The 16,678-nt window shown below is 39.8% G+C and overlaps 1 protein-coding gene across 5 annotated transcripts in view; it reads right to left on the minus strand.

Moving 5' to 3' along the window:
- Positions 1–1,002: 1,002 nt before the first annotated feature.
- arhgef4 (Rho guanine nucleotide exchange factor (GEF) 4) overlaps positions 1,003–16,678 on the minus strand; it is a 63,944-nt gene continuing 48,268 nt past the window's right edge. For 3 of the 5 annotated variants that reach the window (XM_028025653.1, XM_028025657.1, XM_028025658.1), the window contains 9 exons: positions 14,251–14,430; positions 13,877–14,077; positions 13,169–13,348; positions 12,818–13,050; positions 11,509–11,638; positions 11,267–11,398; positions 8,902–9,145; positions 8,240–8,317; positions 1,003–1,702 (listed from right to left, as the gene is read on the minus strand). In XM_028025653.1, the coding sequence (XP_027881454.1) occupies positions 1,548–1,702; positions 8,240–8,317; positions 8,902–9,145; positions 11,267–11,398; positions 11,509–11,638; positions 12,818–13,050; positions 13,169–13,348; positions 13,877–14,077; positions 14,251–14,430 (1,533 nt within the window). In that variant the 3' untranslated portion in view covers positions 1,003–1,547. Of the gene's footprint in view, positions 1,703–8,239; positions 8,339–8,901; positions 9,146–11,266; positions 11,399–11,508; positions 11,639–12,817; positions 13,051–13,168; positions 13,349–13,876; positions 14,078–14,250; positions 14,431–16,678 lie in introns of those variants that run through there. The other 2 variants (XM_028025655.1, XM_028025656.1) reach the window with 2 other exon arrangements.

Genomic DNA, 16,678 nt, shown 5'->3' on the forward strand with positions numbered 1-16,678 from the left:
ACTGATTGTTAATTCAGTCCTCTTATTCAGTAAACTATATCCGTCCTTCGCTTTGTTTTAGCGAAGACCAGTGGGCTACCTGTTGCCTTGTATCCGGCAACTATTTGGAGCTGCTATGCACGGCTCATACTAACCTGGATTGTGCTGTTTTTGGTCCATCACCCAACGACATCACTACTCCAGTACTCTGCCATGGAGCTTTTTAAGATCTGCTTACATATGCATGGGTCACCACCATCAGCTCAGCTTCTACATCACAATATTTTCCACCTGCACTTTCCAAAATACACCCATCAAGTCTCTCGCCAGATCTTTTGCTATGACAGACCTACCTCCATTAAATTTATCTGGTCTACTGAGGAACATCGCGTTGAGCACAGTGTGTTTGCCCTCCTGGCTCGGTCAGCTAACTCAGTTGTCAATCACAATAAAACCATCAACTTTGGTCTCTTCAATATTCGCTCACTCACGAGTAAGGGCTATCTTGTGCAGGACATAATTTCTGACCGAACGTTAGATTTTCTATGCTTCATCTAACAGTCGGCAATGTATCGCGATAATCTACCCATGAGAAGTGGAGGGTGGCACCTGTAACTTTTCCTGTCTTTCATTTGTTTGAAGCAATTGTATGTCAGCTCTCTGGACCAACTACCACAAATATTGCCACCTTGGACCGCCCCAGAAGTATAATAAGGATTTTATTATTGAGCTTGTATTGTTTGGTTATATTTATGCATATCAGAATGCACTGTGTAAAATATAAAGTGAAATAAAAATAGAATAGATGGTTTACTTTCAGTGATGTGGAGAGGTCAAGGGTCAGACTGCTGGAATGTGTTGCTGGTGTTTTGGGTTATGCTGGACATTTGACCTTAGAATTAAATATTCTAATCTTCCTTGGGAAAGATTAGAATATTAGCACATCTGGAGAGAAAATTCAAATACAAAACAACACATACAGTCCACAGAAGGTTTAGAGCAAGTAAAAAAAGATACATTAGATACATTAGCAAAGAGAAAACACAAGGAATTTTATTCCCCAACTAATTTCCCTCCTTTTTTTAAAGCAGACGTACTAAGCATGAATATGAAATTTTACCACACAATGAAAAGTCTGAAATTTTTGTTAAATTATAAAATAAAAGCACAAAACAGTGGAAATAAATAACAGTTTTGTTGCCAGGCAACATTTTCACAGAGGCAGTTTAGCCAGGAGACCCACAATAAGTTGCAGCAGTACAATAGAATTAATACCAGTCAGTTTTTGTCTTAAGGAGCAGAAGTACATTAGGCAAGAATTGACTCTCACTGTTTATCTGAAGGGTAATGAGGAGACCTTCTCATGTCTGATTGTTATCCAACCAATAAAGTGCTTTCAAAAGATAGTCTTCCCTTTATTATAGTCCACCTTATCTATTTGTGGGCATAGAAGCCCACAAATCCCTCCAGGAAAGGTTATACATAGGAAAAAAAAGAATTATTAAAAAGGTTCTATGGAGGCATGAGCTCTTTCTCCATAACGTTGCTTCTCCTTTCTGGTTTGATTTTTATTTCTTGAAAGGCGTCAGTCTCCCAATGTTATGCCAGAAGGTGGTTTTGCGCTTGGGCTCGGCCATCATGAAGAGCTGCTGCTGGGGCAGAGCAGTGGGTAAGGATGGATGTTTCTGATGAAGGAGGAAGTCGCAGTATGGCCTGGTCACTGCTGACAAGGAAATTAACACATAACAATGTGTGGCTCTTATGTGGGACAAAAATGCTACTGATACTGACAGTAAACGTCAACTATAACTATATATATATATATATATATATATATATATATATATATATATATATGTTTAATATACCAAATAATAGATAAACAGTGAGTTTCACCTTCTCAAAGAACTTTAGATAAAAAACACTTCAAGTGTTATCCAATTTGCAATGACTTAGAGAAAGCAGACTCCCCCATTGACAACTGGATGTTAAGCTCTTGGGTTGTTTTGGTGTTTTGATTACTTGGTTCTAATTCCGTTAATATTATGTTCATTAGTTATAATTATTATTATTATTTTGGCTATATCAGTCTTGTTTTTTCTTCAATCCTTTCTTATTGTGTCTAGTTATTCTTAGTTATTCTAGTTTAATTACGTTTCCTATGTTAAGTTTTGGTTTACTGTTACATTCATTTCATAGTTCCCTGGGTGAGCTCTCCTTGCCACTTTCTCTCTCTATCCTTCTCATCATTGTGTCTTCTGCTCTTTCCCCTCATGTCTGCAATCATTTTGCTAATCACCCCAGGTCATTTGTCCCAGGACACTCACACTATTTAAACCCTTCTCCTGATCATACTACTTGCTGGTTCCTCCATTAAATCTTGTCTAATCCTGCTTTGTCCCCGTTTGCTTTTCGTTCCTTCTTCCTGTTTTTGTTTGCCTCTGGCTCCCTGCATTCCCAGTGACTTTTGTAAGCTATTAGTTTTATTCCTAAAACATTCAACATAATCCATGCTTAGGGCTCCTGTCTGCATTTTGGTCCATTCACAATCTCACCAGTGATGAGCCCTCAAGTGCCTGCTGATTCCAACATATGTTCCCTCGTACTGAGAAATTCTCTGATAGCAGATGGCGTGTCCGCCATCCACAGCTGAAGTTTTCAGTGATGTAAATCACAAGCAGATGAATGTCAATAAGATGTTCAGGAGGACTGTCCACATAGCTAAAATGATTCAAGGGGAGGAGTGCATGGACAACATCACATTCCTGGGCATTCACATCACGCCGGACTTGACCAGGTTGCTGAACACCTCTTTTCTGATGAGGAAGGCCCAAAAAAGACTATTCTTCCTCAGGAAAATGAAAAGAGATGGATTCCCTGCCCAGTTGCACAAGAATTTCTATTGAGAGCTCCCTTCGCCTCAGTATGATTGTGTGGTAAGGCAACTGGACAGTACAGGATAATAAAACTGAAGGAAGTGTTAGAGAACATTTAAACATAAGGAGCATTTTAAGATAGGGATAGGGTTAAGATAGAGCAGATCTGCACTTAAGACACACTTTACTAAGAGCCATTAAGACCAACCTAAATTGTTTTTGTATTATAAGATAATATGTATGTGGCAAAATTGCCCAGTTGTAACAGCATGCCATGATTTTGTCTTAATTCTTATACTCTGCCACTGTTGGGAGAAAAGCAGCTCAGTCTGTTTTAAAAGCTATGGTGCTATTGTACAAACAAGCACTTAAAATCTTGAAGTGGCACCACTGCAAAATACTGGAGAAAATGTATATATTTTTTTCTTTTTTAAAATTAACCAGCTTTGGTGATTAATTTCTGAAAAGTTGTAGGAAGTTGGTGTTGGTGACTATAATGATTTAAAAAGCCATATTTTTTATAAATGTCCAACACAAGGACTGGATTTGCAAATTAGCCTGTGGTTAGAAAACCTATCAACCAAACAACAGTTGTTTTGTATTTCACATGTAGCACTATTTAATTTTCTGTTCTTGAGTAAATACATTTGAACTGAACTAAACTGAATCAATGCTTGAGTCTCTCCTTTGTCATCTGGCCACCTACCTGTGCTTTATATGAAGCTTTTCCTATTTTTCTTTTTTCAGAACTCTAGTTTTGGTTCTTTAGTGGCCCTCCAACCCAGCCAAAGTTTTGCTTCCTGACTGACTGGCAGCAGCAGGTGAGGCTTTGAAGCATATTCTCTTGCACAAGAACTATCAGCACTGGGCAGGTAACTTTCATCGGTCTAATGCTGAACAAAGATCAATTTGCATGCAGAAAGGAAGTGAATTGGCTGGTGGATCTACAATTTCACTACTGTGAACAGAATCTCCTTAGAACCTAATCACTTGAGACTGTAGAGATGACAGTGGAATTCTAAAAGATTCCCTCACATTCCCTCCCCTCATCATCCCCAAAACTGTCTACTGGGGATACAGTAGTTACAAGGAAACACCGTTTCTTAGGATCTGAGGCGGTACTCATCAAAGACACTGTTCAGAAGACAGCCCATTAGAGACTGTCCTTGCTTGGAAACTAATAAGTTTGTAATTATTACAACCTTCCATAGGAGCTGCTGGTCATCTTCTACATGGCCATTGTTCAGTCTGTCCCATGTTTGTCCATCACTGTGTGGTTTGTTTAATCTACAAAACAGGACAGGGCCAAACTGCAATGAACAATGTATAATGGTGCAGTTTGTTTTAGTGTATGTATGTACAGTATGTGGATAAGCTACGTTGTATTGGGGAAGTAGTTTGAACGACTTAGCTTTCCTGATCCCTCTGTGTGTCGGGATCTGTTCCTTATCTGTGTTTATTTTGAGTTTCTGTCTCTCTGAGTCTCCGTGTTGTCCTGTCTCTCCTTGATTGTTTCCAGGTGTTTCTTGTCTCCTTGATTACCCTCTGTGTATTTAACCCCACCTGTGTTCTTTGTTCCTTGCCGGGTCCTCGTCGTGTCTGTCTAGTTTCCAGTTGCCACCTGTTGTGATCATTGCTCTCTGCTTCTCTGTGTTCTGGACTTTTGGATTTGCATCTTATTAAATCATCTACTTTATCGCTACCTGGGTTTGCTGCCTCACCACCACTCACACCGCAAAACCTAACAGTAGGACCCGACCAAGAGTACTACGGTGAGGCATGCTGTTGATGGAGGCTTTTATCTCCAACATGTACCCAGCTCGATGGGATGATTTGTTATTTAACATCAGAGACTTTGTAGAGATTGTTGCAGAGCCATATTTTGCCCCCAGACGCCTTGGGGTAGTCATCAGGCTACTCCTGGAACTGGAAGGATGGTCAGACCAACTCCAGTCCCTGGGGTTGCTAAGGCTACAGCAGGAGGCAGAGTGGGAACGCCAGGCAGCTCTAGCCTTCATGGCTGGCGAACCCTCTGCCTCCAGAGCCGGACTTCCGCTCCACCAGCCCAGCCCCAGCGTCTCCAGGACCAGCACCACCTCCAGTTCCAGTCTCCGCCGCAGAAGAATATCCGTCCCTCGCCACAGCCGCTGTCTCTGCGCCTCCAGCAGCTCCAGAGTCCACTCCAGCCGCTGCTCCGGCCTCCGGCCTGGCAACCGTCCCCATGGTAATGGGGTTTCAGGCAGCCCGCCTGGCACCTGGCCGACAAGCAGCGCGGCTGGTGGCTTGGCCAGCCCCAGTTAGTGGGTTCTCGGCCCTGCCTAGTAGTGCTCCTTTTGAGTCCCCGCCTTGTAGTGTTCCCTCCTCAGAGGTGTCTAGTGTTCCCTCCTCAGAGCCTTCTAGTGTTCCTTCCGAGACCCCACCTCCTGTGGCTCGGCCCCTGCGCCGCCGTCGCCCGCCGGACCCTCCTCCTGTGGCTCGGTCCCTCCGCCGACGTTGCCCGACGGACCCTCCCCTTGGGTCCCGCCTTCTGCGCCGACAACGTCCGACGGACCCTCCCCTTGGGTCCCGCCTCCTGCGCCAATGTCGCTCGACGGACCCTCCCCTTGGGTCCCGCCTCCTGCGCCGAGGACATCCGCCGGACCTCCCCCTTGGCTTCCTCCTTCGGCGTCACGGATGCCCTCCGGACCTCCCACGACGGTCTGCCTCCTTTGCCTTCGCCCATTATGGATGGGTTGTTTTTTGTTTGTGTTGGACTGTTAGCCCTTCCTGTGCCTCCGCCCACTCTGTTGGTTTTTTTTTTTTTTTTTTTTCGGACTCTAGCCCCCCGTCCAGCGCCCCTCCGCCCGCCCTGGTGGTGTTTTTTGGACTTGGTTTTTCTTGTTTTTGTATTTTTTTTAGGGCGTCTGGTAGCCGCCCTTGAGGGGGGGAATGTCGGGATCTGTTCCTTATCTGTGTTTATTTTGAGTTTCTGTCTCTCTGAGTCTCCGTGTTGTCCTGTCTCCCCTTGATTGTTTCCAGGTGTTTCTTGTCTCCTTGATTACCCTCTGTGTATTTAACCCCACCTGGGTTCTTTGTTCCTCGGGTCCTCGTCGTGTCTGTCTAGTTTCCAGTTGTCACCTGTTGTGATCATTGCTCTCTGCTTCTCCGTGTTCTGGAATTTTGGATTTGCATCTTATTAAATCATCTACTTTATCGCTACCTGGGTTTGCTGCCTCACTCACACCGCAAAACCTGACACTGTGACTGCTATTGAACTGTCATTTTGGGGTGCTGGGTGGCGGCTGGGGGGGAAGTGGACTTGGGTGGCCATGGTGTCAGCATAATGCATGGGAGTGTGAATGTCTATATGAGTATTGGTAAGTAGTTGGATGTGAATGTCTCTGGAAGTGAATTTTCAACTATTAAATTTAGTATTGGAACAATACTAGATTATTTTTGGTACTAACCAAAATCATAGTATATATATATATATATATATATATATATGTGTGTGTGTGTTTATATGTACATATATATAAAAACACACACATATATATTTGCTTGTTGTATTTGGGAAGGGGTAAGATTAAATAAGTTGTTACTTCTTCCTACTCGTTTTCAGAAATGTTAAATGGGACTTTTGTGTTATCTATTGTGACGGCCCTGCTGTGCGGTCCTGTGTGTGAGCTGTGTGGCAGGTAAACTGTTTGTCAATTAGGTCCTTGATTGTGGGAGGTGCTTCTAATTACATGGCCACCTGGACAGTATATAAGGAGCGCCGTTCCATTCATGAGTGTGGCTGGCTGACGCAAGAACCAGGCGCAGACGAGATCCGGACTCTGAGGCGGCGCCAGCAGAGCTGAGACCTGTGGGGCCAAACCGGATCCATGACTGGGGAAGGACCAGGCTGAGGGAGCGCTGAACTGTCACGTCTTGGGCTTCCGCCCATTGCACCGCTAGACAATTGGTTTTTTTAAAATAAATGCCTCTGAAGGGCTTAAAAATGTTGCTGGTTGCCGTGTCCTCCCTATTTTTTGTTGCGGCCGTTCGAGCCGGGCCGTAACATCTATATTGTTGTGTGTATATATATGTATGGATAGATGTGTTCATATTGGGTATATACTTATTTTATAAATTTATTCTTGGGTGCATTCCGTTAAAAAAGATGCACTGATTGGTATAAATTCTTTTACAAGAGTTCTGTTTATATATGTTCAATTGTGTGAGTATGCATATGTTTTTGTGTGTATGTGTGTATGCATAGATTCATCCAAGTGTTAATGTGTATTTGATCGACAATAGACAAAAATAGTTTTCAATAAAGATCATTTTTCAAAAATCAATTCAATTATTTTATTGATTTATTTCAAACATGAAATAAATCAATAAATAATATTGAAATAAATTACTTATTTCAATCAAATCAACAATCAGATATACAAATGGATTATCAATGCTGACCCTCAGGACTTAGGATCAGGAAATTAGCAGTTTAAATCTCTGCTGACTGCACACATTCTGGACACAAACCGTGCAGACTTTAACACAAGTCAGTGGTCTAAAGCAGTATTTAGAAAAACCATCCGCTACAAAGGTACTTTCTTCCTCCAGCCTATTTTTCTGATGTTATAAGTATTTACTGGTCCTCTGTCCTCTTTGCCACCTTCTCTCTCCCTCTCCTCAGTCTGCCTCCTGCTTCTTCCACTTGCACCTGCATTTAGTTTGCTCATGAGCCCAGTTTTGTTCAGCATTCAATCTCCTGAAGTTGAAAGCTTCACATTTTCAGTAACTACTCGTTGGATCCTTCATCTATTCCCATCACTTTGTCGTTCTGCCCCATGATCTGCTTGCGTCCCCCCTTGCTGTTTTTCTTTCCATGGATTTTTGTTTTTTGTTGTGGCTCCCTTTGATTTTTGTTTCTCCATATTCTTTTATTAAATCTTCAAATTCACTGGTAACCTCTCTCTCATGCATTTAGGTCCTACAACAACCATCTACACATCATGGCAACTGAATTGTACATGAGAAATGTGGAGCAACTTATACCTGCTACAGCTGTGCTACAGATTGGTAACAGGGCTGGTCTGATCATAACTGTTTAGCTCAAGAAAGGGGAGTAGAAACATAAGTTAGCACCCCAAGTTTTAATAATGAGGGAGCAGCTGTTCCACATGCTCTATTGTTCCTGTACTTGTATGAACACTCCACATGTTAGAATGTGTCAGAGTAGCAAAACTTTTTCTCTTCACTCTCGGCTTTTTACTCAGTGCTACGTAAAAGGCAGCACTGTGTTACTACCAACACAATCGATCCAGTTGTAGTTTGAACATTCATACCCTCTGGGGGGCCACCTAAACAGTGAAATGAAATGAAAACTAATAGTGTTAAAGCTCCTAAATACATACCTTTAGATTTCCCAGCTGGGTGGCTTTTGAATGCATTCAGCATAGCTTGTTTCTTCTGGATTTCAGTAAGAGAGAAGCCTTAAAAGAAAAAAAAGGTTCCTGTAAGAAAAAAAATGTCCACGCTGAAGAACATATTTCTCACAGCCGTCTACATCCTAATTATCCATGAAAAATAGTTTCACACATTGTTTTATTGTGTTGTTTTTAATCATATTAGATCAATCTGACAGAATCGCATAAGACAACTGGTCATCACTTTTTACAGCAGAAACTTAAAACAAGGATAAAAAGTGCCTAATAATTCAATAATAAATGCATTTAATTCAATAGCGACAATAATAAGAATAGTGAAGTAGAAGGAAAATGATGCCTGGTTTAAAAAACTTTGTCTCAGTATAAATGCACCTGCTCTGTTTCTCAGAGGTCTGTTACACAACATCCAGCATGAAGAAACTCTGCAGAATTTTCAAGAAGATTCTGCAGAAGTTTAAAGCAGGGTTAAGTTCTACAACAATATTCCAAAGTGTGAACATCTGACAGAGCTGTGTTTTTTCTATTTTCCTTCAACTTCACAATTCCACATTACTTTGTGTTGTTTTTTTACATGAACCTACAATCTGAAATTTCTTAGACAACATAATCATTGACATAAACTATCAAACCTGTTTCACAGTCATTTTGGACCCGCTTCCTCTCATCAGCAAAAGCTCGAAGCCAACGTTGTTTCTGTTCTGGTTTTTTGGTACACAGGAGATGGACTTCATTGCCACTTCTTGCGCAAAGCTTTAGTGCATTCTTTACGGTAATATTAAAATCTTTTTCCTTGCCATCTTCCAAATCTGTCACCTCCATTAAATCCATATTCATGCGCCCCTTGTAGTACAGTATGTCCCTGCGAAGAATATCCTAAAATGACAACAAAATGTTTAGCAAGCAATTGTTAGAAATGGGAATGTTATACAGCTCTGGAAAAAATTAAGAGACGACTTAAAATGATCAGTTTTTCTGATACTACTTTTCATAGATACATGTTTGAGTAAAATGAACAGTGTTCTTTTATTCTATGAACTACTGATATGTCTCTGAAATTCCAGGTAAAAATTTTATATTTATTTGCAGAAAATAAGAGACGGTCAAAATAATAAAAAAGATGCAGTGCTTTCAGACCCCAAATAATGCAAAGAAAACAATTTCATATTCATTTAGAAACAATAATGAAAGACTCCTCGTTAGTACAGTGGTGAGTATCCCCGCCTGTCACACGGGAGACCGGGGTTCGATTCCCTGACGGGGAGTGAAGTTTGTTTCAGGTCCCTCTTGAAAATGAGATCTAGATCTCAACGGGGTTTACCTGATTAAATAAAGGAATAATTTAAAAATTAAAAATAATTTAATAATACAAATGTTTTAAGAGTTCAGAAATCAATATTTGGTGGAATAACCATGAGGTTTTCAATGGGGTTCAGTGCAGTGGTCTCTTCATTTCTTCCAGGGCTATATGTTTTTTCTCTTCATCAAAGCCACACAACTAGTTTGGCCTTCTGTTTAGCTGTGACACCTTCCAGGAGGGGGGGTATTGGAATTAGAAAGAGAACATGTAACTTCATATTCTCTTTCTATATACTTGGCCGGACTTTCAGTATTTAACCCTGTCTCCGTAGTAGACTTTTTGAATGAAATATTGCTGTGAATGGGGTGGTAGATAACTGCTGTCTAACACCCTATTGACTTGAAAACTGCCTCAGAGCCTATCTGTTTAGCTATACTTGTCTCCTAAATAAACCACTAAAGAAGTTGCTCAAACCCCAGTTGGTTGTGGCACATGGTCACTCACACATAAATGAAACATAATTATAACAGAATATGTTGATTTGCAAATACTTTTCAACCTATATTCAATTGAATAAACTAGAAAGACAAGATATGTAATTATTATTGTAAAGATATGTTCAAATAGATAAACTTTATTGTTTTTTATGCAAATAATCTCGTATTTGGACTTAGATGCCTGCAGCACATACCAGAGAAGTTGGGACAGGGACTTGCTTATCATTGTTTAACACCATTTTCCTGGTGTTAAACAAGGAAAAACAACACTCAATAAGTGTTTGCGAAATGAGGACCCAAAGCTCTGTAGGTAGAATTCTTTCCCATTCTTACTTGATGTAAAACTTGAGTTGCTCAACAGTCCAGGGTTTCTATTGTCATAATTTGCACTTCATAATGCACCACACAATTTCAATGAAAGACAGGCCTGGACTTTTATGAAGGCATTCTAGTATCTACACTCTTTCACTGTGAAACCAGGATGTTGTACTAGGGTACAATTAACCTATCCACCTGTGGAATATTCCAAACAAATATAATTATTTTTTAGGATTCTTAAAAAAATTTTGTTGCCCTGTTTTAACTTTTAGTTTACGTGTTTAAGGCATAGGCATTCACAAATGAGTGAATATTTGCAAAAGATAAAAAAAGAACTTTATCCACTTGAACATAAAATACTTTGTCTTTGTAGTAAATTTCAATTAAAATATAGGTTGAAAAGCATTGGCAAATCATCACATTTATGTTTTCCGCAATGTCTCAACTTCATTGGAATTGGAGTTGTAGTTACTCAGCCATGACAATTGATTAAATAAAGCTGTCTAATTTTAAGGCCACATGAAATTTGAAGGTTGCTACTGACTCTGCAGAAGGTTGGTGACCTCTGTGCATCGTTAACTGCTTACCCTACTTTGTGATTTAACGTGCCAGTAATGTAATGCAATGAGTGTTGTCCTACCTGGTTGCTTCTACTTTATTATGATACCATACTTTTGACTTGAATAGTTGACTTCTCAAAAGTCATTGAGGACATTTTGCAACTGGTGGCATGGTACCATAGGAAAATAAATGTTGTTGAGCTCCTGGGAGCGAAAATTATATTTAGATGCTTTGATACTGGATTTTATACATACGAGGCCAAGAAAGCGATGTACCTAATTTATTAATCATATATTAAGAAAAAGTAAATTACAAAAGTACCTTCTTGCAATAAACCATCTGATGGTCGAAGAGAAAAAACATTCTCTGCTGGCTCTTAGTTTGTGGCTGGGATAGTTTAGTTATCTCCCCAGAAAAGATAAGTTCAGAGCTTCTGACCAGAACATCTTCACCCTGCATGGATCAGAACAGACTTACACTGCTGCTACTTGCTTCTCATACCTGTCAGAGGTACACTTTACAGTATCATACAACAGATTTCAGAACAATCCATCACTTCAAACCTCCCAGTCTTCTATGGAACTCTGCCACTGTGCAATTTTGTCAATGTTCTCAAGGCGCCGTTTCCTCTCATTGATCATGCTGGCGACATTTTTCATGGCATTTAAGGCTGCCTCCACATCCTTGTAGTCCCTAAAATTCCAAGAGGAAATGTGAGGTTCATGAAAAGTATGTTTAATATCTACTTAAAGGTCATTATTTTTGAAGACTCATCAGAAAAATATTGAATAATGAACATAGAGGATTTCCTCCAGAAAACTTGGTAAAACCATTGGTAGAGATGCGTAGACAGTCCACCATATACATTGAAAGCCGTGAATAGTTTAACAGTTCATTTTAAAATTTCAATAAGTTGGCAAGTTTACTTTGTGGGAGTGCAAACATAAGTCTTCATAGTTTGATTATTCATTCCTATGAGTTTAATCTTTGTGTTTGAGCTTGGTTTGTTCACAAATATGTCAGTAAAAGTAACAAATAATTATCAGTCATGTTGTACATTTGTTGAATGGACCCAATCACTGTATGCCAAGTTTGCATCACTGCTACAAGTTTGGCAGGGCAAGTACTGTAAAGCCAGGTGGCTCGCTATGGTTATTATACACTGTGGCAGTGGTCTCAAAGTGCAATCCTTGAGAACCAGTGTCCTTCAGCTTTTAGATGTGTCCCTTTACCTACACACTTGAATTATATGGTGAAATTGCCTCACTAGCATGCAGCCAAGCTCTACGGGGCTCTGCAAATGAGCTAAAATTGGAACCAGCTGTGTTGAAGCACAGAGACATCTAAAAGTTGCAGGAGATTGGTTCGTGAGGACTAAAATTTGAAACCACTGCACTGGGGAGAAACCTTGCAGACTATATTTCATATTAACCCACTTCAATTTTATAGTTCCCCAGAAAGTGTCAGTATAATTATTCAGTTATTCTGGTTTTCAAAGAAAAATCAAAGTCAACTAGAATCTATGTTGGTAGGTGAGAGCTGTACAAAAGGCATATCAAATATCAGCCCAATATAGTGTGTCCCTAATAAATATCTCCCTCAAGCACAAACAAATATTCTTCCATCGTACTCAGGTCATTTGGAGCAAGGACATGTTTCCAAAGGCATCTATAAAGTACTGTGGAACAGGTCATGTAAATAATTGCTGTAAATATCAAGTGTAGCTATAGTGTATTTTAGTACAACATTAAGAAAAAAACTCCAATCTAAACTTAACTACAGGGTTTTTAGATTTTTCTGTTGACAATCATGAAAATTAATGTTGTGATGTAGAATATTGGCTCATTGTAAACAGCAATTAAAGCCAGTCACCTGTGCTGAGGATTGGTGTATTTGAGGAGCTCAGCCAGCTGTAATGGATACTTGCAGATCTTCTGCACTGGAGTGAGTAGGAAGCCGTCTAAAGAAATATCAATCATCTTCTGGAGCAATCGACAGGCCTCAAAGAAATACACATACTTGTTGACTTTCATCAGCTTGGAGAGTTGGTTGCAGGCGTTGGGGTGATTATTACAATACTCTGAATAAATCTGGAACTCTGTTTGCTGGACATCAGGACATAAAGACAAATGGTTCAAAGTGAGATAATCTTAAGTACGTAAGATTGTGAAGTTAAAAGAAATTTCAACCTGCTTTAAAAGTAAATTAGAACATCTATCTTACATGTTCAAGAAAACAGCAGCCTATCTCACTAAGATGGGGCTGCTCCTTGTTGAATTCTTTCTCCAGGCTCTTCAGGAACTTTCTCTGAAATCTGTATATCTCTTCAATGTTTCCATAGATGGTTCTAATCTGCTCTTCAGTAAACATGTCTGTCCTCTTACGGCACTGTTTGATGTAACCCTGAGAAAAACAGAATAAGGATCAAAGATGGCTGGACTGGATTGAGCTTTTCTCTCCAAAAATACAAAGTAAAAATCATAATCTGAGAACAGGAAGAAATAATTATACTGCCTGCCATGACAGTGCTCTAAATTTAAAGCCTATTTGCTCTATTGCCAAAACATACACTTGCCTTGGACTCTATTGCTATGACCCAGGAAGTTATGTCTATCCAAAGGAAGTACCATTTTAAAAGCATTGGGTTTTATTTTATTCAGATTTTAACTTGTTAAATTATCTCTTTTCACTAATGACAGAGCTTTGTACTATAAAAATAAACTAAACAAAGCTCAGAAATAATGTATGTAGAACACATTTATATTACTTAATATGATTAATTCTCTTTTAAACCACGTAGAAAAAAATATTTGAAATCAATAAGCAACAATGTAATTTGCATAAATGTAGAATTGAGTTATTATATAAAAAATGCAACTAAATGAAATGAGTGCAAATCCAAAAGTAATTAAAGTTGGTCTAGTTTCAGACCTCACAGATGTCTTTCAGATGCTTGATGTAGTCTCGCTCTGTGATCATGATCTCATTGATGACGTTGGCTCTCATCTGTTCTTTGCAGGGTAACCCGGGGCCTAATAACAAACTCAAATCTGCTCCATCCTCATCTCCACATTGGGATTCCTCCAGATGGGTTGAAAGTTGCTCCATAGGTTCATCCTGGTTCACACGCAGCTTAAAGAACACAGTTAAAATCCTTAGTGGGCAAAATATTTAATTTACCTTAAATGTTTTTACTTGTATCAAACATGTTGAAAAAACAATTGATATGTTGGTAATAAGAGACACCATATATGTTGGTATTAGCAATCACAATGAGATGGTACTGGGAGCAGAGATCCCCTCACCCGTACAAAGCTAGCAGGAAACCAGCCCTCACTGTCGATGATGCGGCCCCACCACCACTCCTTGTTTGTGGCATCAATCACTTCGATGGCATCACCAGCCTTGAAGCCAAGTTCTTGGACGTCCATGGTAACATGGTCCCAAAGACCTTCAGCATACACTACACTGCCATCACTGATCAGCTGCGGATTCACAGCAGAAACACTGTGATTATGTAGGAACTCATTCAATGAGACAAAACCACAAGAAAACTGCTTGGTTCAATCAGACCAAGGATTAGGCCTAAAGCAAAAACAGTCCTGCAGGATCTCTCTTCTGACCAGTGACTCTGAAACCAGCTAGCTGACAAAGTTAAGGGGTTCTCCCCACCTGTGAAATTATACCTTTGTGGAAATTTTCCTTGTCTTAGATATTGCAGAATTATCATAACTATGAGGAATTTATACTTTAGTTTCAATTAAAAGTATTAAGCATGGTACATTATGCGAGCAGGATATAAAGTTACACACTATGTAACGTTTATAAAGAGAAAAAATTACATGTATTTGTTAAAACTGTCACTATGTTGTGACATAGTGGCAGGGATTGTTTGCATCCCTAGTAGCAGACTAGGGATGCAAACAATTAAACAATTTACAATTAATTGTTGAATAATAGTTTGGTAGATTTAAACTAATTTCAATAGATTAATAACATGTCTTAGATCTTCTTTCAGTACTGTAGTTTTAATACCATCCAGAATAGAGTTCTGCTGTTCATCTTTAAGTGGAGCCAGTAGTAAGAGAAACAGATAGTGAAGGATGCATCTCTCAACAGGAAAGAGAAACGTGTCAAATTCCAGTGTGGTATGCCAAATGCTTTTTATTAGGTTTTGTTAAGATATATACTTTATATATATATTCAATACAGACCAAAAGTTTGGACACACTTTCTCATTGAATTCAATGAGAAAGTGTGTCTCCAGGAGTGGAGCCTGCGGCTTAATTTGACTCAACACGGGAAACTTTATCTCAATGAGAAAGTGTGTCCAAACTTTTGGTCTGTACTGTATATCAGGACCAGAGGTCACACTACACTTTTTTTTGACTGACAGCATAAAAAAACCCCCATCACTTACCATTTTTACCCGTCAAACTGTAATCATATTAACATAGGCTATTCAGCTGCATTTTTTGTGCGGTTTAGTGAATATTCGCCTCGTTGAACTGTGAATTCAGATCCCATCACGCATAAAGCAGATGAACAAATCCAACTTTTTCTCCATACAAAAACCATTAACTGTGGCCCCAATAACTTAAATGAAATTTAAGTAATTGGGGCCACGTAAATTACAAGCACTTCACCTGCTAGGGTCTGAATGCACAGTGCCTCAAAAATTCCTCCGAGATTTATACCTTGTGCGCGGTCCGGATGTTGGCTTTTACGAGGATTGTTTTGTGTGGTTTCGCTTCCCCGAAACAGACAGATGTTACATCTACTGCGTTCCTCCTGAGCGCCGCTCTCCTTCGGGGCACAGGAGGGTAATGTCTTACAGCTCCATTTGTTGAAACCACAGGGTGAGTTAAGTTTAATTTTTCGCAGCGATGGAACTGCATCCGCATTAGTTGTGCAGCGCACTGCGCATGTTACAGGCTAATTAACTTCTGAACCTTTATTTATTTTCTCAAGATAAACTGCCGGCTCCTAATTTATGTTTAGACTATAAATTGATTAACACAACATTGCATCCTCTTTAAATTTTTAAGTTCTGTATGTAATTTAAGGCGCCATTTCAACCAAAGATTTGGAATGTGTTTCTGAACCAGACACTCCAAACCGCCGCTGGACACGACTAACGGAACCCCGATTCGCACTTTTGGATCGAGGTTGGTGACTGTGTGTTTCAGCGGACATCAGTTTCAGTGGGACTTTGCAATAGCTTCTGTGTCTTTACCTATTTTGGATGCAGATTTTTTGTGTGCTTTTAGGTTATTGGTGTATGTTGCTAATAGCTGCTTAATAGATGCTGTGTTATTTGATACATATCCCATTGACCCCTCGCCAACATGCTTGCCACAGGTGATGAGTATCAGGGTCTGTTAGCAGAGTTCCATCTTTAATGGTACTCACATTTTCTGCTACTGTGGCAAAGCATGTGGTTGAACATTGTATACCTACAGTCAGTCCAACGGTTTTCGCGTGAGCGCACCGCCTAGACACAGCAAAGTTAGCAATAGCAAAAGAAGAGTTTGCAAACATGGAGCAGAAGCTCCATGTTTGCCCCTTCTCTACAATACCAGTCTTGGTATTGTAGAGAATGTGAGGTGAGAAGACACAAACGGTTGTATTACATTCTATTTTTGGTTTTGATTGGAAGACATTGAGAATAAAACAAGACTCAAATTATTTTTACGACTTTTTCTTCTGACTCCTGTCTCCTCTTTCTGCAGT

Source organism: Xiphophorus couchianus, chromosome 8 (genome assembly GCF_001444195.1).
Source record: "Xiphophorus couchianus chromosome 8, X_couchianus-1.0, whole genome shotgun sequence".
NCBI classification, from domain to species: domain Eukaryota; kingdom Metazoa; phylum Chordata; class Actinopteri; order Cyprinodontiformes; family Poeciliidae; genus Xiphophorus; species Xiphophorus couchianus.